This window comes from Euprymna scolopes, chromosome 2, assembly GCF_053919585.1.
Source record: "Euprymna scolopes isolate OS-2025 chromosome 2, ASM5391958v1, whole genome shotgun sequence".
Taxonomy (NCBI): Eukaryota; Metazoa; Mollusca; class Cephalopoda; order Sepiida; family Sepiolidae; genus Euprymna; species Euprymna scolopes.
The window spans coordinates 129,678,334-129,706,293 of NC_136483.1; the positions used below are offsets into that span (position 1 = coordinate 129,678,334).

Genomic DNA, 27,960 nt, shown 5'->3' on the forward strand with positions numbered 1-27,960 from the left:
AATACGCTCACAGATTTTGTTTTTATACAGGTCTCTTGTTTATTAACAACTAACAGTACATTTCCATTAAATGAACATCAGGAAATGCATGTTACTCTGAATGTGAATATTTCATTATGATTAAGACTATAAAATGATGTGCTTAATGAATGGGATTGAAAATGCTTATCAAAAAATTGAAGATCTACTTTGAAAATGGTGAAATATACAAAAAAAAAAAAAAAAAAAAAAAAAATGAGAATGCGTACAGCCAAGGATGGAAAGGAAATAGTTAAAGTTTGGAGTGTGTGTGTGTATGTATATATATATTTTTTAATTACATTTTCACCCCAAACAAGGCACATTGCCACTTTGGTGTAGGGGGCTACTATCAGGGGCAGCAACTACTGGGGCACTATGTTGGGATTTGGGCAATAAGATGTCGGTTCACGTTGCACTTGAACTTCTGCATGTCAGTACAGTTAGGGAAGCAGGAACCTGGAATAGAATTCCAGAGTCTAGCGGTTCTGGGGAAGAAACTACTGGAGTAGAAAGATCTTTTATATCTAGGGATCTCTACTGTGTGGGAGTGGGATTTAGCTGCCTGTCGTGTTTGTCGAGGGTGTCTACATCGTGGGGGCACAAGTGTCTGCAGTTCGTCAGAGCATTCATCATTAAAATACTTGTAGATATATAAAATAAATATATGATGATGTTTGTCCATCGCTAGTGAAGATGACCATGATCATACAATTGTTCTGTGTGTTTGAAGATAGCTTGTTTGACTGATTCGTGCCCTGAAGTATTGGACACCGGTGGGATAATTCTGTATCAGATTTTGATTGTTCTTTCCTAATGTCATGTTTTCTCATACGTTCTTCATTGTGTGTGGATTCCGCAATTGAAGCCCTTTGTGAGTTGTGGCATGTAAGGAACATCTGTCTTGGGTTAGTTTTTCCCATGAGTAGAGTTGCTTTTGCCATGTACCTATGATGAGTGAAGTAATCACTTGTTTACTGAATTCAGAATCCCTGCCAGTTGCGGTAAACTTCTCCGGGTATGATGAAGCAGGCAATTTTCAGGGCACCTTTTCTAGCCCCTTCCTCATGCTATGGAGGTGAGCAGTGCATTCCTAAAAAGAGCTGCTCAGTCACTTGAGTGCCAGGTTCCTCTGTTGCTTTGGTCAGAAGGAAGACGACCATATAACCTGAGCTGCCCGTGTACAGGTTTACGTGCTTTAGCCACCCGTGTATCCATACGTGCTATGTTGCCACTCTCCCGTCACCACAGGACTTGTTCTCTAGTTGATCCACAACTTCTGCAATATCACGACTTGCACGTGAATTAAAGTGAAGAGAACTTACACAGCATTGTCTACACTCTCTCTCTCTCTCTCTTGGAAAGCAATCTCGATCCAATGGCAAGGCATAGTCAGGACGACTGAAGATTGTTCCAAGTGCAGGAGTTGCTAGAAACTTGTCAGAGTTTGTTCAAAGTAACTATCTATGGGGCTCCACTCCAAATCTTTTTTTTTTTTTTTTTTTCAGAGTTGTTTTCCTTAGATTAGACTGCTTTTCAGGGCTGACGAGCGCAATCTATTCAGGTTTGGAATAGGAGTTCTCCTCTCTTTAAAATATGAATAAATAAAAACAAACCCAACACATACAATACATAGAGCAAGGAGTAATGAGTTGTGGTGTTTTATGCAAAGTTCAAATTGAAGGAACATTTAAAAATGACAGAATTCCTCAATGATCATGACTACAATTAAACACTGCAATTCATGACGCCTTGCTGTACATATCGTATGTGTTGGATTTGTTTTTTTTTTTATTTATGTTTAAATTTATTTAATTGTACCCATCATCACTATTGTCATGATCATTGATAAATTCTGCCATTTTTAAATGCTCCTTCAATATATATATATATATATATATATATATATATAAATATAAAATTCACTCCTAAACTAATTAACTGATCATTACGAATTTTTTAACATGGCTAAGTGTATGGATGGGTAATATGAGCTAAATACAATCTTTTAATCTTCAGTAAGATACTTCGATTGTCTGGTCCCTTCATTAAGGGAAAAAGTATTTGGGTGTGAAAAAAAAGTTGGTGATTAGTTTGATATATTTATATTGTAAATAGAATCCACGAGTAAAAAAATGTTTTTTAATAATTATCAGTTTCACATTAAGTAGTTAAATTTAACTGGGTTCTTTTGATTTTAAAAATGAAGAGAGGTTTCATTCTTTTGAAAAGTATCCCACCAACAGAAATTGTAATTTTCTACAAAGTTATGTTATTTTTTGTATTAGTTGGACTATTATTCTCATCTTGTTTTTTTTTTGTTTTTTCCACAACGTTTTAGCCAATGTAACCTCTGACCATCTTGAGGTGCCTTCACACTGGATGTTTTTTGGTAATTTCCTCATTTACAGATTTAAATTAAGTTTTTACCAATTAAAAATGAAAACACCCATTTTTTATTTTGTTTAAATAAAGACAAAGAAAGGTAGATAATGCATGAAAAATATCTAATGAATAAAGACTTGCAAAAATAGCAGCTCAAACATGTATGCAAATTTGTAGCCGACAATGTTATAATACAGCTCCACCTGCTATTAAGTGCTATTTTTTATAAACACTGTTTCATTCGATTAACATCTAGAAAACAACAATACAAGTACTTGCATAATATATGAGAGAGAAACAGAGAGATTGAAATGAACAACACATTAGATTACTTTGATCTACAAAAATATCTGGACAAAAACATAAGGAGAGATGGGTTGTATAGTCGAAAGGTAAAAAGTTTGACTCCTTATCATTTTCTAATGTTCAGACTGTCTATTGAGTCTTCAGAGATTTAAAAAAAAAAACCCAAAAAACTGATTAGATTCCTAGCATCCTTTTATACATGATTAGCAAGACAAATCGGGCATATGTATGTCTCAAAACAACTGAGACAAATCATTTTGAATAAAACTTAATATTAATTATTTGGTATGTATACCGACTTATTAACAAACCATTAATTATGGCCAACTTCCTTCTATTGTATGCACACAAACACCCGTGATATATTTGCATATAGACAGGCAATAAGGGACGGCTTTGCAAGAAAAAAATTGAAATTATATTCAAACTTAACTACCCCTACTTTCTTAAAAACAAATTTATTGTTCAGGAGTAAGTGTTAAGAATTTCAATAGTCTATATTGGTAGACACACATTCACAAGACGAAACAAGATATAATGCATGATGGAAATATATTTTTTGGCAATGACCAACAAAAACTGAAAAACTCTCCCAAGCAACATCTGGTAGAGACAGTTCTTAAAATATTTTTGCTGATTGTCATTTTATTTCATATTTTATGATATTTTATCTTTCTGTTAATTTTTCCTTTTTTGTTTTTTTTCCAGCATCTTTCCTTGAAGAAGTATCCAGATTCCACTAACTTAAGCGCCTTACAAATGCAAACAGAAGGGAATTCTTCAAATTTATACAATTTTTGTCCTCAGAAAATTGCTCAATGACGCTTCCGGCTCGGTCTAGCGCTCCCTTTTTCCGTGTCCTTCCTACAGTGGTTTCTAACCAACGTTTCTTCCCCTATAGAAGAGGGTACGAAGACGCCCTCGACACGCTACACAATGGGTACCTGTTTGTGCAAGGATAGGTCGCAGAGGTCTCGTCATGTGACATCGACGACGGCTGGTGGTGGTACGGCAGTGGGTGCTGGTAGTGGCACAACCACAGTGTCAATTACGCCAACTGTGCTGACAAATAGCGGACAGAGGACTGCTTCTACCTCATTGCGCAACTACGATGATGTCAGTGACTTGATGGTTAGCGAAATGCTGCAACACAGTGATCGTAATCTTGAAAACCATGGCTTGTTGGTTTATTCTGTTCGTGGAATAGACTCTTTAGTTGTGGAGGCTTTAACACTACTCAGGACTCTTGTTGACAAGTGAGTACAGTGCTTTCCATCTTTTTTTTACAAGATAAATATTGATGATACAGATATCGGCTTAGTAGTAGTGCTTAAAAATATTCATTAATATTCATTAATAATATTCATTATTGCACTAAATATGTGTTGGTCAATGTGTTTTCTTGAAACATTTTTTTTCTTGTATACTTTAATAATGTGTCTTCTATATATATAAAAGCAAAAATGTATGTGTGTATGTATGTTCGCTTTTCCTCGATGTCCACGAAAGGCTTCTTTCAGAGAAGCGCTTGCTCGGTTCACAACTTCTTAAAACTGTTTATATCATCTATAAATTGTAATATCTCAGAATTACCCACGGAGCTCGCCTGTCTATTTAATTTTATTGACTTTCAAACGTTAATTATTCCACATTTCCCGCATCGGCACGCGTTACATTCGGTTTTCGGTATAAAAAAAAAGCGAAACTCCACTCTAATCACAGGCCGAAAGCCAGTTTGTTCAATGTCGACTTCGTCATATAAGACTGTAGCTTTCATTTCGCTCCTCCTAATAAACAGGGAGCGGGTTTTTAAAAGCAAACACATCGATTTATTCAAAACAGTCCCGCACAAAATCGTAACTGCTGAATACCTATCGCCGTCACGTCAATCAAAAACGCGCACCTGTTTGTTTTTTTAACACTTTACTATTTTCCAACTGCGCGTCGTCAACGCTTCGGGGTTTTTTCACATACCCCGAAAAACACCCGGGCAACGCCGGGTACCCCTCGCTAGTCATTAATAACAGTATCCTCAATAAATTCTGCACATATAGCAGTGTTGACAAAGAACTGCTATAAGCAATCAAAATCATTTTTTTCAAAAGATTTGTGTTTCAACTAATTGCCATGGAGTGATAGACCTCACCACATGGAACTTCCTCAATAGATTTGGTCTCTTGATGATGCGACACTAAGGACCATTAAGAATTGACTTGGCTTTATGAGTGCCTCTTCATTGCCACCATTTGAGGAAACATTTTGAGCCTACTTTTGACCTGCCAAGCCAGTAGGACATCTCCTGAAACTTCCTGATATTTGAAAAAACATTTTGTTAACTATTATTGTTTGTCCAATGAATTTTAATATTTTTTGTTAATAGAAAATGTATGATAAAATATGACTTAGTTCTGGGATTGGGGTTGAAAAAACTATTTTAATTCTTCTAATTAGCCATAATTCATAATTAAATAAGTTGACTACCTCTAGTTATTTATGTATATCTCTCGTTCCCTTTCTACTCTGTTGATTCAAACCAATCTAATATTTCTTGATGTCTCTGAGAATATTAAAGAATGACTCTTTTCTTCAGTTTATCTAATTTACATGTGTGTGTGTGTGTATGTATACATTCGTGAGCAAAAAAAAAATGAGCCAAACAAATTTTATACATTTAATCGCACTAAATGCTATATTGAACAAAGAACAATTGAACAAGGAAACTTAAATGAGATTAATAGCACAGAACAAGACATTTACATAAATGCTTAGGATGGAATTGCATTCCCTTTTGATTTATTTAAAAGATCAATCCTTTTAGACATGCTCATAACTAAAGTAGAACACTGAAGAAAAGATACTATTCGATTCGCTTTGTACAGCTTCCCACAGTGTGTCATTGTTCGAAAAAGTTCTTCCATCCAATGCACGAGATATTATGGACCAAATATTCTCGATTGGGTTTAAATCGAGGCTTGGACCTGGCCAAAATATCACATTACTTGAATTACCAGAAAACCATTTTTTATGACTTTAGCAGTGTGTGCAGAGGCATTATCATGTTGAAAAATAATGTTCTGAGATATTCCCAGCTTCTGGATACTTGGTAACAGTTCTGTTTCTAATATTTAAATATATTCCTTTGCATTGATTGACTCCTGCTGCAGTAAAAGTTCCCCATATCATTATCCCTCTATTCCTGTGTTTAACTGTCGTTTTTATGCAACTTGGTAAAAATCTTTTTCCAGTTCTTCGATTGCACCATTTGGGAGCATCGGGAGCATCAATAACAAGACAAAATCTTGATTCATCTGGCCAGAAAATATTCCTGAACCAGTTTGTATCTTTCTTGCCATAATATGAGAAAAATCTCTTTCTATCATTGATGTTCTTCTTAGATAAAAATGGCTTCTTTGCACGCCTTTTAGAAGAAAATCTTATTTCTTTCATTCATCTAGATATTGTATATCTAGAAAGAGAATTTCCAGCCCCTGTTTTGAATTCTTTTCTATGGTCAGCATAAGTTTTCTTTCAATCTTTCAAAACAGTTAATTTAAGCCTGTGGTCATCCTTCAAAGTGGATGCTCTAGGACGACCAGATCCAGATTTACCTTTTACCAAGCATTTGACTTTGAACCTTCGACCAATTCACTTCCCTACAGAAAGAGATGTTTTCACTTTTCCTTTTCTTAAAATATCCAAAATCTGCTTGTAAGTCATTTTGGACTGCCTTAATCCTGCAATTCGGTTTTTTATATCCTCACCAAGATGTGGTCTTACATTTTTAGGATTAATTTTTCCACTTGTTATTATATGCTATAATAATAATGATCTGCAAAATAGAAATTTTCAATTAAAATTAACAAAAATTAATGGAAAAATATTGAAAAAAATCGATTTCTTCCTTGTGTGTGTGTGTGTGTGTGTGTGTGTGTGTGTGTGTGTGTGTGTGTGTGTGTGTGTGTGTGTGTGTGTGTGTATATATATATATACCACAAACATGTTAAACAATAGCAAAATAATGAATCTGTACTTCTATGTAAAAATATTACTTCTATATAATAATAATCTATGTAATAAAATGACTGCAGAAATTCCTCTCTGGACCAGTATTGTTGGTTTACAACAACAAATGCCACATACAAATTCAATACATCTAGGCCACGATCTTATGTACCTCTCAAACACCATTTTATACATATTCAGTCATGATATTAAAATGCTACATTACACCCTACAAGCAACACCATCACAATCGCAACATCTCTAGAGGGAGAAGTTCCTATTTTTCTCTAAATATTTAGTACTACTCCCAGTTATCACCGGAGCAAATTCTACACTTTCCATAGATTCTGTGCCTTGAATGCATATTACGGGCTAATAAATATATAAATCTAACATAATCTTCAGTTTCCGATTCATAAATAATAACGGCTCCCTCGCCAAACTCCGTCCATTCTGATTGGCTGAGCTCTGATAATTCTCATATTCTGGAATCTAATTCTACGTTTCATAAACGAATGGTAACTAAAATTACAATATGGCATCACTAAGAGACATTTGCATAGCATCAAGTTCATTTCATCCTTAGGTCATTACTGTCTTGTGTGTGTTGCGCTTCACAATTCGCTGGGTGTTTGCTATAAACATTAACAAGTCCCAAAATATTGTATCCACAAGTATTGAGAACATAAACAAAAGAAAACATGCATTGCTAATGGTTCTTATTATAGTTTGTGCATGCGTGTTTGTATGTGCATGTGTTAAAAAAACGTTTAAAACAATTGCAGGAAAAGTAATGTATACGAACACTAGTGAGATTACCTAGGTCTGGTGAGGGGTATGTGGGGGGGGGGGGTAATTAAAACAATAAAAGGGAAACCCCCTGTTTAAATGTTAAAACGTTTTTAAAAATTGGAAAAACAAACACAAAAAAACGGTGAACATCATGGAAAAATTAAAAAAAAGGAAAATAAAGAATAAGCGAACAAAAAAAATGGCATAACCCTGTTTAAATATTAAAACTTTAAAAATTGAAAAAAATGTCAGTTATGTCGGTGCGAAGTGCAACCTTAAGATAATGACGCTGCCACAATAACCGCTGCTCTACAATAGCATCAACAAAGTAACATCGTTTTTTTTTTTTCTATTTAAACCAATTCAATGAAGGAACGATTTTTTGCTATCCTCCCTCATTGCAAACATCTATTTGTATAAGAAATGATTGACTATTTCTTCTAATTCTCACATATTATTCGACCGAGACTTCGCCCTTTAAGACGGTACCGTTTCGACCCAGTCCAGTGCCACTGAGAACAATTTTAGGCAGATACGCAAACATACATACGTATGTACATTTAAACAGACAGGTGAGATTTATATAATAGATTACAGAAGGTAACTTTTCGTTAAATAAATATATGTATATTCTCAGTAAATTTACAGTATATTTTTATTTTTTATTGTATTTCTATTTAAACAAACTGAGCCACAACACCTCGTGGTCAGGTACAGCTAGTAATATAATAAGAAGAATAAAGACTTCTTTTTAGTTATGCAAGACTATTTTAAGATATGTCAGTTTTATTTTGTTTTATTTGCACTCCTAAACTCAGTGCTACAAAGTATGTATTAGAGCTGGGTGGCAGTTTCAGAAGTATGTTTTAAAAAAATTATTCTTTTCTTGTTTTATTTTTTTTTAGTATTTTTCTTTCTAGGAAGACGATCATTGTTTTATTTAATTATTTTATGTCTCCTTGCTGCTGCATTCAATATTCAACTTTTTACAAATCGTCCAGCAGCCCCTTATGTTTCAGTGTCACTGTGCCTTGTTTTGTGGTGAATATAAAAAAAATTTATTTAAAATATTTCTGTTTTGTTTTGACCAAATTTTTACATGTTTTTGTTTTTAAGAGTTAATACTAAAACAGCAGAAAACAAACCATATGACAATGGATTTGAACTTTGAAACCATACACTTATTTTTTGTGAAATGTTTTTTACTTTTTATTATGGTATAATTTACTTTAAAATAACATAAAAAAAAAGATTTAAAAGAAAAAAAAGATAGAAAAAAGAAAAATTAGTGTAATTAATAAGTGAAAAATACTATTTTAAATAATTTTTTTTATATTCACCACAAAACAAGGCACAGTGACACTGAAACATAAGGGGTTGCTGGACGATTTGTAAAAAGTTGAATATTGAATGCAGGAGCAAGTCCTGGGAACATGTTTACCAGAAAGAACAGTTGGAAATAAGTCATACACCATTCACTATGCAATCCCTTCAGCTACGTACCTAAAAAACGGAGTCATAAACCTGACATAGTGATATGAGACAAGGAGAAAGAAGCAACCTTAGAAATTAGTGCAGGGCTCTACATTTGCAAGTGATTTTTCAAAGTGGTGACTAGAAATAATGAAACACTTATCTTTTGGCAATTGTATTTCTTTGACCGACAATCTTCCACTACTGAATGAAAAATATCTTTTCAACTTTTTTTTATAAAACGAACAAAGTTAAATTATTTAAACAATAACAGTTTAATAAAACAATATACTCTTTTTTTTTAATTTTTTTTATTTATTTTTTTTTTTTAACAGAGGCTGTTTGAAAAAATATCTGAAGGAATTAGAATATTTATACCTTCAAGTATCAACATAAAATTTGTTGTATATTTAGATTTACACTTATTAAAAAAATACACAGAAAAAATCTTTATGATGTACATACTTGTCACAAAACTAAAATGTCATATTCTGAAAATCCTGTGGGCTGGGCAAGTAACTTTTCTATTTGGCTAGTAAACGAAAATATTTAGTTGTCAAAGGTCAACTAAAAGTAAGTTTGTCCGTAGTGCCCTGTAGTGTCTCCAATGATGCTCGGTTAAACGGAGCTGAAAGGAAAAAGATAACAAACATAATAAAGATCTCATGCATGATATGAAAAGAAACTGCAATTTTAAGATCTACATCATTCCAGTTATTATAGGAGAAACTCGACTCATGAAAAGAATTTCAAAAACTACCTAGCAAATATACCTGGTGAACCAAGTGCTAAAAGAGATTCAAACAATTGCACCTAGAAATGGTTAGAATCTTAAAAAGATCTTTTGGTTTGAATATCAGAGTTTGCGGGTGAATGTTTGGCATCTGGTAAGTTCCCCAACTTGAACAAACTAATACGAAAAGCTGAAAACACTGAAACAAAAAACATGAGTAACTATAAAATTAATTAAACAAAATGGGAAATTGAAATGCTGTGATTTGTTGTAATAAAATGGACAGCACTCGGGCTGACTAACAGCAATTACAAGGGCGTGCAATAAGTAATGCCCCTGACTCACTTCCAGTTGTCTGATCTAACTGAAATTTTGCATGTGCAATGATTTATATCTCTACGGGTTATGTGGCAAATTACAGCTCTGAACTAAGTGTGGTTTCTGTTTTACAGGTGTTTGAACTGAGTCAGGTGTGAAATGGAGCCTGTTGAATGTCGAGCAGTGATACGGTTTTTGTATTTGAAAGGACGCACACCACAGGAGACTTTTGATGAAATGAAAGGAACTTATGGTGATAATGCCTCATCATATGACCTTGTAAAACACTGGCATCGTGAATTCAAACATGGCCGGAAGTCTGTGGAAACAGCTCCCAGACCTAGTCGCTCCCCTTCTGCCATTGATGAGGCATCTGTCCGTCAAGTTGAGGCTGCCATTTTGGAAGATTGGCGCATTACTATTCACCAAATAGCCCAAGATGTCAAGATTAGTACAGGGTCTGTGGAAGCTATCATTCATGACCATTTGCATATGCATAAGGTGTCTGCCAGATGGATTTCCAGGTTGCTCACACCATTCCAGAAGTGAGAACGCGTCGAGTGCTCGAGGATGAATTTGGAGATGTGCCAAGAAGATGAGTCAAGGTTTTTCAAAAGACTGATTACACAGGATGAAAGCTGGGTCCATCACTATGATCCAGAGACAAAAGCCCAGTCAATGCAGTGGAAGCACTTGGACTCACCTCCAAAGAAGGCAAGGGTGCAGCCCTCTGCTGGCAAGGTCATGCTCACAGTCTTCTGGGACCAGGACGGAGTAGTGATGACAGATTTCCTGGCAAAGGGTACCACAATTACAGGAGCCTATTATGCTTCACTTTTGAGGAAATTAAGGGAAGCTATCAAAATCAAGAGGCGGGGCAAGATCAGCAAAGGCACCCTCCTCCTGCAGGACAACGCTCCGGTCCACAACTCGCATGTCGCCAGATCAGAAGCACAGGCGTGTGGTTATGAAATCCCCCCCCCCTATCCTCCCTACTCTCCTGACCTTGCACCCTCTGACTTTCACCTCTTCCCAGCCATGAAGTTGTTTTTGAAAGGAAAGCGTTTCCCAGATGATGCAGCCTTGATTTCTGAAGTCACGTCGTTGTTGGAAGACCAACCTGGGGTGTTCTACAAAAACGGTCTCCAGAGCTGCATCAAACGATGGGAGAAATGCATAACTCTGGGTGGTTCCTATGTAGAGAAAGACTAATAACTGTGCCAAGTTTCGTTGCTCTACTACTATGGGAAGTGGGTCAGGGGCATTACTTATTGCACACCCTTTGTAGATTTCTTCAAAAGGAAAATATTTCATGGAAAGCAGAAACTCCAAACATAAAAATCTGTTTTGGTGATTACTGGTTTTATACGATCCGTTTTCATTCCCAGTCACTAGACTATAAAATTCAGATTTGGTTTGTCAGTATTGTTGATTATAAGAATTTAACCGTTAGAGCATGAGTTGTCTTCCTCTGCAATTACTACTTGAATAACATAAACAACTATTAATCACAACTATGTGAGTATTTGTGGAAAGTATACTTTTTACTTATGATGGTCCTGTCATGTTGCAAATCATAGTTTCTCATTTATTTTATGAAAATAACCATTTATCCCAACTATTTGGATTTTAAGTAAAAACTAATTGAGCTCAAAGAAAATTGCTATTGAGACTATTTATCTCACTCACAATGTGAGATATGTTCAAAACCTGAATTAAAGTCTAAAACTCTGACAATTTGCCACCTGGAAGTTTGTTTTGGTCTTTGTGGTTATATAGCTTCATGCACAATATATGAGAAATATATGCGAAAATTTGTGAAAAAAAATCAGTGACAAAGATTGTAAAACCTTAACTAAAGTATGGTATTTTGTTTTTGAGTATTTACTCCCACCACCACCCCATTCTGGCAATGTTACATTCTTGTTTTCTTTCATTTTGTAATTGACAAAATTAGTGTCAATTAATGAAATAAAAATAAAAAACATTTTTGAAACATATCCATTTCCTGTGCATGACGTCAAGTAGTCTGAACCTTGAAACCATGTTGATTAACATTAATATCGTCCCCCCCCCACCCCATCGAAAAATTAAAAATAAATATTACTGTTACTGACTTCATCATAGTTGCTATATACTTATACAAATCTGTTTACAAGAAAACACAAGTGTCTGCTTATAAATTGTTTCTCAATTGTCATTTTTGTTCCAACTTCACCAGAAATAGTTGGGGGACAGGGTTGGGGGGGGGGTCTTAATTTTCTCGTGGGATCTTGTACTGTTTTGAAAGTTGGCAGAAAGAAAGAGTACCATTTAAATGTTATTGTAGAATAAAATAAAAATTGAATTACTTTTTAAAACATACAGGACTAAAGTTTGTAGCCGAAACTCTCTTGAAATTGTTCCTAAGAATAAGATGCTTTGTCTGTCTGTTGCTACAAAGTTTGAAATTGAATTCTCCTTGGTCTACTGCCAGACTTATGTTGAAAAAGCATTTTAGATGTGCCTATTCGTTAGTCTTTTGTGCTTAAATTTGAAATAATTTTTATCATAAAATGCGCAGATTAAATGGATATCTGTTACTGTTCAATTATTCATAAATTTCACTTATGCCAAACAGAAATGTACACAATAAAGAAACCAAAACAATTTGTTTCCTCTTTTTCTTAATACTTTTCATAATTGTCAAATATCTAAATGAATTAATGTAATTTTATTTGTTTTTTAATTTCACACACTTATATTACTATCAAAATGGTTTACTGTTATTTAAATCGATAACAAAATAGTCTTTTGAAATTATATATATAATATTAGTAGATAACAAAATAGTCTTTTGAAATTATATATATATAATATTAGTAGATAACAAAATAGTCTTTTGAAATTATATATACCTAATATTAGTAGATAACAAAATAGTCTTTTGAAATTATATATATATAATATTAGTAGATAACAAAATAGTCTTTTGAAATTATATATACCTAATATTAGTAGATAACAAAATAGTCTTTTGAAATTATATATACCTAATATTAGTAGATAACAAAATAGTCTTTTGAAATTATATATATATAATATTAGTAGATAACAAAATAGTCTTTTGAAATTATATATACCTAATATTAGTAGATAACAAAATAGTCTTTTGAAATTATATATACCTAATATTAGTAGATAACAAAATAGTCTTTTGAAATTATATATATATAATATTAGTAGATAACAAAATAGTCTTTTGAAATTATATATACCTAATATTAGTAGATAACAAAATAGTCTTTTGAAATTATATATACCTAATATTAGTAGATAACAAAATAGTCTTTTGAAATTATATATATATAATATTAGTAGAGGAAAAAGACCCAAACAGTTATTTGTATACTTAATTTGCATCACTATTTTATCAACAATTTTAAAAAAATTAATGTTTGATATTATTCATCTATAATTTTATTGTACTATTTTCCTATATATATGTTTTGTGTATATTAAAAATAAAGTGATTTAATTAAAAAAAAAAAAAGAAAAAAAAGGAAATTATCAAAACTTTAAATAGTCATCAATTTTCAGGTGAGGTAATTTAAAAGAAAAATATTAAAAGATATACTTTATTTATTCATCTAAACATCGTTGGGATGGAAAGAAAGGAATGCAAACAAGAATTATCTATATAGCTTCTTCTTCAAAATGCATATTCGCTGCATTTTCAAATGAAAACTAAAACTATACGAAGTACATCAATCACATTGTATGCCTTGCATGTCTTCCATTTTTTTCCATTCCTGTATATGACATTTGATTTATTCAGCTTTTTGATACTTGCTTTTTATGGGTCCTTGGACACACAACTCCCATTCTCTTAATTGGTTAAATTGTGGAACACCCATGTTTGGGGATATTTTAAATATTTTAAATCCATAGAGTAAATGTAGTATTATGATAATTGGATATTATGAACGTGGTGGAAGATGGGTTATGAATGGGTCTACTGAAGATTAAGATAAACAGTGAATTATCGACCCAATCCATGATCTTGTGCTGAATTATATATTTTATTAAAATAAATTCAACAGTTCTTTGTTTCAATGGTAATTTATTAGAATATGGTAGTCACAATATCAGAAGTCTTACATTGCTATGATATCATGAATTAAACTGTAATATCAAACTAGTATTAAAAACAAAACAAAAACTTTATACTAATTTCAAAGACATGAAAAAATGTCCTAGCAATAACGTTTGCTATCATTGGTTTTATGCATGCTCTCCGATTGTTTCATTGTGACAAATTTTGCTCACAAGTTTTGGGTCAACATATAACACAGTTTTCTGATACATATACATATCAACACACCTTTAGTAGATATTTTTAAACAAGGAAGAACCTTAAGACATAGATCAGTGAACAAGGGGGGAATCAAACATGAACTGAACACACTTAAGTAAAATAATTTAGTGAAGCGAAAAGGAGGAGAAATCAAATTTTAATTTCATAGAATTATGATTTTATACAGTTTTTCTATAAATAATATATATCACTGTTTTAGATTGATAAAAAATTACAAAGAAATCGCCTCTCCCTTAAGCATTGTGAATAGCTTTAGCACAAATTAAGATATGAGTTTATTTAAATGAGTTAGGAAAGAATGTAAGGTTTTTGTGGGGATAGTACAATCGAAAGCAATTCCTACTTAAGGAATCCATCCACTTCAGTAAAAGCTTTATGCTGCAAGTTAACAATTTCAAATTGTATAAACTTTTATGTAATTCTTTTTTTTCTCCAGTAATTTTCAAATATTGATTTGTATTTATAGACTTTGATATTGATTATATATTTTTCATTTTTAAATCTACATTGTCCATTTTTAATCCACAGCTTTAGGAAAGATAGAAATTGTTTCATATTGAAATGTAAATATGTATATACCAACTGAATTGGTTTCAGTTCGTACTCTTTAACCTCTAGATAAGACCCTGGCACTTACTACTTATTCGTGTGGATCAGATTGAACCTGAGAGTAATGGCAACTGAGGAATCATTCCATATTCCTTAAAACTTTCAAATTGAGGTTTCCCCAGCAACATAGTAAACATCATATCAGGACCCTTAGGTATGAAAATTGACAGGGTTTGACCCCAGGATCCGCTCTTGTGGATGAAATTGATTATTTTGCTCATGTGACTTTGGCAAAGAAACCTATTAAACAGAAGTATTTCAACCCAGTTAGAAACAACACTAAGTTAAGGAAAGATAAAGTAGATTTAAAGTTAAAATCATTGTTATGTTTCAGATAAAAATGAAGAAAGGATTAGAAAATATATCCAACTGTCTGACCCTACATAAAAGAAGCAGAAAATGGTATATTACCATGCTTCTTAGTAGATAACCTAGATTTGTATATAAAAATCAGCCTCTTAACCTGCAAGTTTTCAATTGAATATTTTTTGGACTATTAAATTCATCTGTTGTTAATATTAGGTATCCCAAACCAAAATTTTATTTTCATTATATCTAAAAAAATTGATGTGGTCATATAGATTTTTGTAAACCATAAAGAAAAGTACCAAATTTATTTTGGTAGCTCAATTAGCCATCAAGTTATGGTCATTTGTCGGAAAGTTGAAAATTTGCTATCATGGTCCAGAAACCAAATTTCATAGTAAACTAAAAATATAAGCTACTAACAGGTGAAAAATCCTTATACATGTAATGTCATCTTGTGGAAAATGAAAATGAATACTAATGAAAGCAATAATTATTAGATGAAACCAACCTAAACACTAGGCAAAATTCCACTACCAACGGGGGAAAAAGTGCAAATATGACACAGAAGTGCAACTTTGACTGTTCATATCAATTTCATTTCAATAGCTAATGTATTGAATCTTCTTAGTATGATTCATAACACATTATAAATCAAGATAATTTTTTCTTTTAATTATAAATTGATAAAACCACTCAATTGTGGACCATGTAAAAGCAGTCGAACAGACAATTTGGTAAAAAGGGTTTAAAAAAAAAATGAGTCAAAAGTATACATTACTGAAATTGCTTTAAAAATGTAACCATTGGAGGTAGAAGCTTAAAACTTTGCAACTTTACTAATTTTTGGGTGAGGAATTAAAAAAAAAATGTTTGTCTTGTTTCTAATAACAAAACTTTTTGCCACAGAAATATTTTTACTTTGGGGAATTTAAACTCGCCAAAAAAGGACCGACAACAATAAGATTTAGAAATTTGTTATACAAAGGTCACAAGTCATTTTTTTAAGCATTGAAAAAACTTTCAACTTAAAAGACAAGTAAACAAGTAAGATATTTTATAGGCAGAGGTCTTACTAAAATTTCTTTCTTTATTGATATTCTCACAGAATTGTTTCATAGGCTTCTGCTAGGTAGATATATCAAGAACACTCCAAATCCTACCATCACTTGAAACTGGCATTACCTCAAAACCCCATCTGTAAACAAATGCTGACTCTACTTGTGCAATGTCATCTGACAAAGGCCATCCAAAAAATCTTTTTTATCTTTGGTTTCGATAAAAATTTTATTACAGCGCTGGATGCAGATATAACCTCAATGACTTGGCCAATGTAAAAGTTGGTGTCATAGTAGACAGCAACCCATTGTCCTTGATGCTCATAACTGAAAATATCCTGAGATGGTTCTTCATCACAACTGCAGGAGTTATCTGAATGTTCATCAGATTCACTAAGGGACTTCTTTTTTGTTGCTTTGGAGGTGGAAATGAATTAACTGGATTTCTTCTCAAGTAGTCAGAGAAAGCAGCTTCCAGTTGAACTTTATTTCCACTGGTGTTGATTTTGACACCGAACACAACCTTGAGATATCTCCGTTCAAGTTTATCAAAAACACCTGAAAGAACATATAGGTCTTGGGGGTATTTCTACAGTTTATCGCCGAAAATGCAGATGCCATTTTTTTTTTTCGCGCACCTATCATTAAAATGCGAGGGAGAAATCAGTATTTTAAACTATGACTAAAGCATGAAATAAATAACAAAAAAATAAAACTAGATATGATTTTTCGATTTCATTTAAAGTAATTTTTTGTTGACTTTTAAAGTTGCTTTAATTCAAAAAAAATGTTTCATTAAAATTATTTGTTCGGACCCCCCACCCCCACCCCACTATTTTATAAAAATCCAATGTTGCTTTCATTATAAAATTGTTTTATTAAAATTATATTTTCTTACACAAACTTTTCAATAAATGTTTTTACAATTATATTTTGATAAATTTTTATACAGTAAATGTTTTGGTTTTCAAATGGCGCTCGCCCAGTTTAGACAATAAAAAATATTTCATTTTCTGTTTTTAATAATAAAATATATATGTTTCATGAAAAAATATATGTTTCACGAAAAAATTTTCATTAATTAAATCGATACATTTTCAATTAAATAATTACGGATATATGTTCTCTTTCACTTTCTTTATTTACTTTTTTTCATAGTTCTTTCCGGAAGTAATTAATATCTAGTTTAATTTTTTTGTTATTTATTTCTAACTTCAATCATAGTTTAAAATACTGATTTCTCCCTCGGATTTTAACGACAGGTGCGCGAAAAAAAAATGATGTCTCCATTTTCGGCGATAAACTGTAGAAGTACCATCTCAGGAATTATTAAACAAAAAAAGAAAATGATTTTTACAGTGAAATTAATTTTTTCATTTACGCGCCACATGCACATAACTTTTAATATTTTCAGTTCTTATTTTTTAAATACTGTACAGTGTAATTAAAAAATAATTTAACAAAATTTTCAAATTTATCAAAAATGCATATTTTTATGTGAAATTAATTTCTTTTTATTTACACATGACTTGTTGCACGTAACTTAAACTTAGCTATATTTTGTTAATTTTTTTTAAGTAATGTAATTGTACAGTCTAACAAAAAAATAATTTAAGAAAATGTTAGATATATCAAAAACGCCCGACAGAACATAGGAGAATTAAATAAGTAAACAAAAAAATGAGGCACATTTTTTAAAATGAAAAAATAAATTTCCATCATAGTCACACACGACTAAAAATGTATTTTGGTTTAAAATGTATCCAGTTTAATTTTTGAAAGATAATGTAGCAATGCTGAAATTTATTCAACCGAAAGAAGATAAAGCAAAGAACATATGAAAGTTTGAAAGAAGATATGGAAAATAAACAACTGACATTATTTTTTAAATTGTAAATTTTCATTTCTTTTATTGATGTACTAAAAATATTATTTTAAACAATAACTTTCTATAACTTTTAAATAAGCAAAAACAAACTCCTCTAAGAATTTTGATATATCCATAGTGAAACAAGTTGTTTGTTTACGTTTTTGTTTGTAGTGCAGCTCTTTCATGCTGACAGTTGATTTTCGTGATGATACTTCTGTCACTTGACATTAAGTTGTAAATCTCGATGTGTAGGTACAGTCACTTTTATTAGTGGCGCTCCTTGATTTATGAGTGTAGTAATATGACACCAACAGATTATTAAAGAGGAGACATTCCTCTACAAAATGGTGTGATTTTTGGAATTTTTTCAACTGAATTTCTTTCATATTTCTTTCACTGAAGTTTTCAAGTTGGATTTTTTTTTGTGAAAAACAACTTAAAACCCTTTTTTAAGCTCACCATATTGACGTGACCTTTTTCTTTTTTTTTTTAAATGGTACTATTTTTTTTTTTTTAATACCTAGAGCCTCACACTATCGCGCGTACCAAATTTGAAAAACACCAACATTTTTTTTTTTGTGTGAAAAAAAATAAAGTGGCGTTCACCAAAATTAGTGACATGACTTGAAGTAGCCTGGGAAAAAAAAACTATTAAAAACACAAGAAAAAGAATTATCTATATATATATAAAAGGCAAAATGTGTGTGACCATTTCGTGTACGTCTCGCAAAGGCTTTTCTCGCCGATGGTCCTGGGGGGGATTACGATCGCTTAGAACTGTTTATATAGCCCCTAGATAATAATATTTAGGATTTGGGAATGCGGGTCGCCTCTACATTTATTTACGTCAACTTCTATGAGATTCGCGCTATTTCGCTCTGTCCCCTGTTTTTCCTGCTTTTTAGTATAAATAAAGTGAAACTAAATTCAAATGGACGTGTTCTCGGCATCATGGCGGGAAACGTCCAGAAGCAATCAGCTTTGATCAATGTGGGGACAAACTCCTCTTATATCAGACAATTGCTAATCAATCTGGACAATGGGAAGATGGTTTCCCCTTCCCCAACGTCTGTTGGGGAAAAAACCAGTCAAAGTTGGGTAAACAGACCCAAGTTAACTGCGTGACTTCTATTTGACCTCATTAATTAGGTCAAATAGAAGCAGCAGAGTTAACTTTTATTGCGGGCACCTGTTTTTAATACTTAAATAAATTCAAACGTGTTTCCTTTGTATGTCGCGGTGGCCCAATGGTTAACGTCACACGTTTTTTTTTTTTTTTTTTTTTTTTTCACACTTTAATTTTCAACTTTGCCTCAAGGGTTCGGGTTCTGGTTCGGGTTCGATCCTCATACTCACCTACCAAAACTGTTTTTTTATTATTTTACCCCCCCCCCCCCCCCCCGGAGTTTTGATTTACCCAAAACCACACACACCTCCAAACACCCGGGCAACGCTGGGTAACCCCCGCTAGTATATCTATAAAGCAAAAAGATTAAATTTTATTTAAATCAAAACTTTATCAAAATAACCCAAAAAAATAAACGAGATATCGCAAGTTGAAGTTAAAGGAAATTTAACTTTATTTACCAGTTTTCGCATCCTAAACTAGGCTAGTTTGTGATACCTATTAATGTACATTATTTTTATGTCTATCCAACACTTGTGATTAAATGTGAATATGAAGAATTGTCGACACATCTCTATTATACTATATTGTCTACTTTCAATTGAAATTTGTTGTCATTTTCCATATAATGGCTACACGTCTTGGTGCACTACAAATATTAGACTACCTGCCAGTTATCTTTCATGAACCTATTTTACTAAGTTGTGTTCCTTATCTTTTATTGTCAAATAATGGATACATATTTGTTATCAGTCTTGGCTACGTTAAAAGGTAAAAGAAACAAGAAAGAGGCCAGGGAGGGACTAACATGTGAGGTAACAGAAATCTAAAGACATTTAAACATATGCACATTATACATGCATGCCTCATGAATATGTAGGATGATACCACATCTGTATGTAAGTGTATTTGCTTGCAACTTTTTGTATGGATATATGTGTTTCGTGGTTCGTTTGTGTGGTTCGTTTGTGGTACAATTTTCAATGATAGTTTCAAACATTATTTCATTCATTTCACTTTGATTTTTTTCATTTTGGAATATTTTGATGTTCTTTTGAGGAAAAATTATTTTTTTTATTTTAGATTTTCTTTTCTTTGTTTTTTTTTTTGATTTCTCAATGTTTATTTTTATTATGGTTTTAAATGTTTAGATTGGCAAGGGTTTGCATATGTAATTTTCCTTAATTTTTTTATCAATGGCCTTCGTCCGGCCCTGATTTGTCATTATAATATCGTCTGACCCATAGGGTTCTCAACCCCTGATCTAATATAAAAGGATCACTTTAATTCCTGAGCAATGCCAGGTCCTTTGATAGTATGGTATATTTTAAGTGAAAATCATTTCTTTTCAGAAATCCCAAGAAAAGTGTTTTATAAAAATGAAAGGTTGTCTCTCCATAGTGCACAAAGCCATCCCCCCCAATGTCTATGCAAGGCTACACCCATTACTTTTTTCTAAATTGCAATTTGTATACATATACTAAAACTAAAAGTATTTAAAATAAATAAAAAAATCAGCCACAATTATGTTCTCAGATATCATGCTTAAAGATGGTGAACCTTTAACTTAACTTCCTTGCTTGTTATACTGAATTGGCCGTACAACTCTTCCACATTAAAACATAATAAAACTTGATAATTCAATAAATTTTACTTGTAATTATTTTTCTAATGGATCATTTTTCATAATTTTTGAAATTCTAATTTAGCTGTGACACATACATATGTAATGTTTTCACTTGAAATGTGTTAGTTTAAAAGATCACCAATGTAATTAGCATAGGACTTTAAATTTAACTAGTTTTCTATATCTTGTAATAGTGTCATCTCAACTAAAACTTTAAAAGAAAGGTTGTTTTTAATTGATAAAAATTATTTCTAACATATCCAATGCTTTTCCAATCAAGATGGTAAAAGTTAACATTTGCTGCCTAACAATCAAGAAATGTCTATCAATTCTAATGATTTCCAAATGAAATGTTGGATGAGCACAACTTCAGATTTTTTTCAAGTAATCACATATTTACTGTTCATATTGATATTCTTGCTTCTCGTTTCAAAAAAAAGATTTTTTATTTTTTCAGTGACCAAGAACCCCCTCAATCAATGTTATACATCCCTAAAATTGCTGAAGAGGAAAAGGGGTGGCTAGTAGTGGTCACCTCTCTCATCCAGTCCATTCCATTGGAGGACCCTTTAGGGGCTGCAGTCATTACCCTTCTTCTTGACCAATGTCCCTTGCCTTCCAAAGTATGTCCATAATGTATTATTTTTCCTTTTTTTTTTTTTTTAATTCTCTTTTCATTAATTTTTTCTTTACTTTTCCTTTGTTCTATTTTTATCTCTCTCTCCTGATTAAAAAAAAGTTGACACCCTAAATTTCTTCATTGCATAATCTAAAAATAGAACATCAACTGAGTTTTCTGTTCTTATTGTGTTATATTCAATTACACGGAATTAAAAAAAAAAAAAAAAATCAGACTGACTAATGAACCATAAAAAGTTTCACAATTGTTAATGTGACATTTTTTTCTTGTTCACATAAGAAAATGACCAACCTGGTTTGATTACTGGAGCACTGGTTGAACATAAACGAAAACCATGATCTGTTTTCTTTCTAAATAAATCTTTTCAAATAAAAACTTAGTTGAATAAAACTGTTTAACCTTGTTATAAATAAAAGAGAAATATTTTTCTCACATGATTACACACACACAAATAAAAGAAAAAGTTAATGAAAATTTTCAAGAAAAATTTATACCAATCCCTTGTTGATGAAGGAAATCTTTTTTCCTTCTAATATGCTGAAACTTATATCAGACACTCCTTTATTTGAATGTTTGTTTGAAAACAAAAACATTTTTATGTTTTATATGGTAACCAAATCAAATACAGTATTTAAATCAAACAAGACCATTTATCCAATCAGGAAACATTCTGCATTAAGCTTTGCAAAACTTTGGGGAAATTTATGATAAGCCCCAAAATATTTTGTTGATGTTATTTTCTGAACTTATGATCAGTACTTCTCTAAAAAAAATAAATTTCTTTTAATGAAATTTCAGTTATCTTCTCAGTGAAGAAAACTTTGAATTAATAATAAAATGTCTGAATTGCATGTATAAAGACTAGTTTTATTTAATTTTGGAAAGATGCCCACAAGTTATATATGATAAAAGATAGGTTTACTACATGATGGCTTTTGATTATGAATTTGGAGATAGAAGAGCAGTGTTTTCAGAAGAAATCTCTATAATTTAAAACCTGCAATTCAATATTCTTTCAAAAATGCATTCGTTTTTCAATGAGTTAGAGTAGTTCTGTACTAGGTTTTTCCTCCCTTAGAAAATCTCAAATACAATTATTTAGTTATTTGAAAAAAATTATTATTAATGGATAGTTAAAACAAAAAGCACCAAAAGTTATTCATGTATTGATTAATGACAATAAGCTGGAATAATTAGTGAAAGTGTCTAACTTGTCAGATGAGGCATCTCTGCTTCTGGTGCATGCGTATGACAGGGGTTGCTTTCTTAGTCTCTCACACCGTCAATATCTGTAACAGAGATGAAACTTTCGGGTCATGAATGTATAAATTCAATCTTCATAATAATGCAATTTTCAATCTCCTCTGATCCATTCAGGTGGAATAAAAGCAATAGGAGGCATTACTTTTGGAATGTCCCTCACATTATTCTTGCTTCTGTGTTTGAGTGACTGTATATTGTTCATTGTTGCATTTTAGATTGTCTATAGGAAACTGAAGTGAAAAAAGCGAGACATGATATGATCTTGATATGTTTCTTTTGCCATGTGATGTCCCCAAAAATACAACCTTAAGTTGGCCTGATAGTATTTACATATGATAACATCTTTTCCGTTTAAATATCTTATTTATAAAAATAAAATATGCGTTTGTACTTTTAATTAATAATTTCATTTTTTTTAATATTAGATAAATTTTCACAAACATTATCTCGGTGCGGTAAAATAACAGAAGAGAAATCATAATAAAAAGTGGGGGGACAATTCAAACTCATTACAATGAAATTCTCTATCAAACCAACTAATTTTTAGCTATCACGGAAATAAATGCATAAAAAAACATATCAAGGGTTAGGGTTTTAAAATAATGTCAACCCTTGATAGGTATCTGTTCTCGCTGTTTTAAAAATCACTTTTAATAACAAAATATTTGGTTTCCAAACATGAAAATTAGGCGGTTCGATAAAGAATTTCATTGTGATGCATTTTTTATAAAAGAAGTGTTGATTTATTTTTTGTTTATGTCACTTCTATTCTGTTGTTTTAATGAAAATTCAATTATGTAAACAAAAAAATGAAATGGTAAATTTTTACCTTGTTTCCACCTTTTACATTTTTCTTTAAAATAACTACCTGTTTAGGTTTTTGGGTATGCTGAAAACGAATATCGCATTTAAATTTTCCACAAATAAGTAGTTTTCCGGATATCAAGCAATGTCATTTCTTATGTTATTGCTGGTGGTCATCTTGGTATGCGCGTTTGCGCAGTTTCGAGTTTGTGCACTCGCGCGTACTAAGATAGCCACCAGCGGTAACATAAGAAATGACATTGTTTAATATCCAGAAAACTACTTATTTACAGAAAATTTAAATGCAATATTCGTTTTCAACATATCCGAAAACCTTTAATAGTAGTCATTTTAAAGAAAAATGTAAAAGGTGGAAACAAGGTAAAAATTTACTGTTTTATTTCTTTGTTTACATAGTTGCATTTTCAGTAAAACGACAGAATAGAAATTACTAAAATTACCATCAACTGGTGAAGTTGTTGCTTATCAGGATTCCCAGTATTGTGGAAGCTACATTCAAGGATTCATGTAGAGTACAATTTATGGCTGCAACTCAGAAAATAGGGGTACATTTTTGGCTAGATAGAGAGGATTTACAAAATGTAAATCAGGAGTTTATTTTGAAAATTGGACTGGTCCCAAATTGCATAAGTTCTGGTCGACTATAGAAATTTCCATCTTTTACAGAAATTCAAAATCTATATGAAAAATTTTCTTCAATTTACTTCTGAGATTAATTCATATCTACTCAATATTTTCCTTTCTTTGAGAGGAGTAATAAATACCGGCTATGAATGCTCTTGAGGCATTCAATGGCTACACCCTAGATTAAGCTCTATGGGAAGCAGTTAAATACCTACTCTCAATAAAGCTGTATTTAAATACAACTATGATACTTAGTTTTGTTCATAAATAGACACCCACTGTATGATACCATGTACCAGTTTAAAAAATAATTGAAATTTGTACCTCTTAATTTATAATTCATGGCTTATGGTAAAGCGATACATCAGATTTGACTGCATAATCAGAAAGAGCATACAATTTTACATAAGATTGCCAAGTTTCATGAAAATAACTTGAAAAATAAATTAATGGTGGCAAAATTACTGAATTTCTTGAAATGTTGAGGTCCGTAATTTAGCCCACTTTTTCTAAAGAAAAATGTCCATGGAAAAAAATAAATTTTGTCAGTTAAAATTCTTATAACTTTTGAACTACTGATGGTATTTGTATAATTAAAACGGTTTTAAGCATCTTTTACATAGCTCTTTTCATGCAAGTTGATAAAATAACAATTATCTAAAAAGGAAAAAATCAACTTGTAATGCTATCAGGAGGGCGGAAGAAAAATCATTGGTAGCAGCACCATGTTACAGTGAAGCCATGAATCGGGGCTCTGCCAATGAGAGGTTTATGTAGAAAGGATCTGCCTGTTAAGTTAAATAATTCTGAGATCCTGAGAAACTTGGAGTTCAAATTTGCATGTCACCCCCTCCCCCCTCCTGGAAGGGGGTCAAGGATTAAAAGCATTAAAGATAAGGACTTATTCTCATAGGTACCCAAGTGCACAATCGTGGCGTTACATGATGTGGATCTGAAGGAGGACAAGCCAATTACTGTCTAAGTCGAAAAAGCTAACAATGAGGAGGGAAGTGGAATGAATGCTAAAGGACAAAATATAGCCTAGCCAGAGTGAATGGGCATCACTGTACGTGCTGCTAGACAAGCCGATAGGGCAGTGAGATTTTGTATTGACTGTCGTAGAATAAATGTAATTACTAAGGCAGATCCATATCCAATTCTCAGGATAGATGGCTGTATAGATAAGATAGGCCGAGCAAAATATATCATGAAATGTGATCTGTTTAACCAAGTGGGCCAAGACAATGTCAATACGTGTCATCCCCGAGGAAGCATATCAATATCGAGTAATGCCATTCAGAATTAGAAATTCTCAGGTAATGTTTGTGAGGTTCACGAACGTGTGTCTCACTGGCAAATATGTGGATGATATAGTAATATATAATCACACATGGACAAAACAAGTCGAAATAATCAAGAAAATATTTCAGAAATTGAGAGTGACGAGGTTAACTTGCCCAAAAGTGTTGGTCGAAGTTAAATATTTAGAACATGTGGTGAGCCATGGAAAAATTACTTGGTTAAAAGCCAAAATCCACAACATAAAAAAATTATCCAGTGCCGAGAAATGTCTGGAGTGTAAAGCAATTTTGGGGCATAGCAGGATATTATAGAAGATTCTATAAAGGTTTTGCAAGTCTCGCCACACCTCTAACAGAACTGTTAAAAAAAAACACAAGTTTAAACAGACTTTAATTTAAACTTTAAACGGAATGCCATAAAACCTTTGAGAAAATCAAATGAATACTGAATACAGAAGCAGTATTAAAAGCTTTGTTTGATCGGCCCTTCAGCTTAGTGGTAGATGCTTACTTCATTTGGAGCAGATCTCTTTCTCCAAACCACTCAACGAACAAATCATTAGTTGCTTCATTGTGGAGTTCTTTTCTAGAAGACTGAGAAAGGTCACCTGCTTCTGCATTTTCTGATGAACTGCGATGCACTTGGCCTATGAATTACTGGGAAAAGCACTACTGACTGTGGTGTTCCACGTAGATTCCTTTGTAAAAGTTTGACTATAGAAAGCCAGTCTCTTGGTGTAACAACACATGGACATTGAATACCTTTGACTATATCTCCGACTACTTCCTCTTGAGCTGGGGGCTTAGTTCGAGTCATACACTGACAATTGAATCACTCCCAGCATGTAGTTGATTTTAATCTATGTGATCATTTCATAATGTGTGAGTGTCTCTGTCTTAGAAGAACGACACAGTGATGTCATTCACCAAAGTGATTCTGCTTAGGGCTGAACTTGCCTCTTCTCTTAATTTGCATAGTAGTGGCATCAACGCAAGGATGTTGAGCAATGGCAACAGTGAACAGCCCTGAAGCATTGGCTGGAAGATAGCCAAAGATTGCAAACACTTTTTGTTTACTAGCACCACTGCCATCAGTGGGCGATACAGAACAGATCCATTTGTGAAAATCCAATTTAAAACTAGCTATCTCTAATAGAAGCAATGATTGACCCTATCAAAAACTTTGGACTGATCTAAGTTGATTAGCATGGCCTCCATATTCTTTTCTCTCCTCTCTAGGATTTGACAACTAAGTTGTTTTGGCTTCCCCTTCACAACATAGTTCTGCTCAAGTTTCATTAATTTTGATTACACTCTGCAACCGGTTTAATAAAATCTTGGCCAAAATCTTTAACTCTGTGTATCAGCCTGTAATTGTCTAGTTCCTCATCATCATACCTATCGCACTTTTTCAGCAAGGTGATTACTCCCTTGGTGACTTGACAAGAGTTTTATCCCAGGTCAAACCAATGGTAGAACACATCTGTCAGAATCATTGCAACAGCCTTAAATACAATTTGTAGGGCAGAGAAGCAAGTCCCAGCGATTTGTTACAGTCAACCTGCTGCAGTGCTGTTGAATCTCTCACTCTATAACTCTGCCTTTGCAACCAGCTGTTCTAGCTGCATTGAAGTGGGGGCAGAGTCGGCCAAATAGTTACTAAATCCATGACCAGTAAGTTGAGTAGAGCATATCTCAAAATGCTCCTGAAATCCTTTGCAGATCTCCCAAATTGATTTCTTAGTGCTCCCCTTTCCCATGTACCTATCTGAACTACAGGAGAAACTTCCTTATCCTCCTCCTCCTCCTCCTCCTCCTCCTCCAGAATTAACAGCTTCATTGGAAATTTTCCTTTGTCTAGCCCTAACTACCTGGCTCTTGTAATGCTCAATAGCATTAATGTTGTAGATTCTGCTTATAGAATCTCTCTCCTAGCCATCATCCAGACTAGTTTCTCTTTTAAATCCTTGGCCTTATCTAGTATGGGATGCTGAGCATGTTTGATGAAAAAGGTTCCGATCTTAGTTCACAAGCTAATCCACTACTTACTCCTGAAGCCCATTGTATAATTAGTCGTAGTTTTTTCGAAAGTCTTGTATCTCCAGCAAGGAGATATTCAACTTCCAATACCTGGTTAGTTTAAACCTATTTTCAAAGTCCAACTGAGCCATAAGTCATTTATGGTCCTATTGACCTAGCTAGTGGAATGCAGGACACAATCTAAATTTTGTCGCTCTTGACTATCATCCTATCTAAATAAGTTTTCCGGTAGGAAGGCACACTATTTATCCATGTCCACATTTATGGCTCCTGATGATCAACACAAA

General features: G+C 32.7%; 1 protein-coding gene across 1 annotated transcript in view; it reads left to right on the plus strand.

Moving 5' to 3' along the window:
• Positions 1-27,960, plus strand: part of LOC145296070 (RING finger and SPRY domain-containing protein 1-like) — a 181,030-nt gene that overhangs the window by 50,543 nt on the left and 102,527 nt on the right. The window contains exons 2-3 of the mRNA XM_080142191.1: positions 3,418-3,965; positions 21,438-21,603. Of these exons, the coding sequence (XP_079998317.1) occupies positions 3,646-3,965; positions 21,438-21,603 (486 nt within the window). The 5' untranslated portion in view covers positions 3,418-3,645. The remainder of the gene's footprint in view (positions 1-3,417; positions 3,966-21,437; positions 21,604-27,960) is intronic.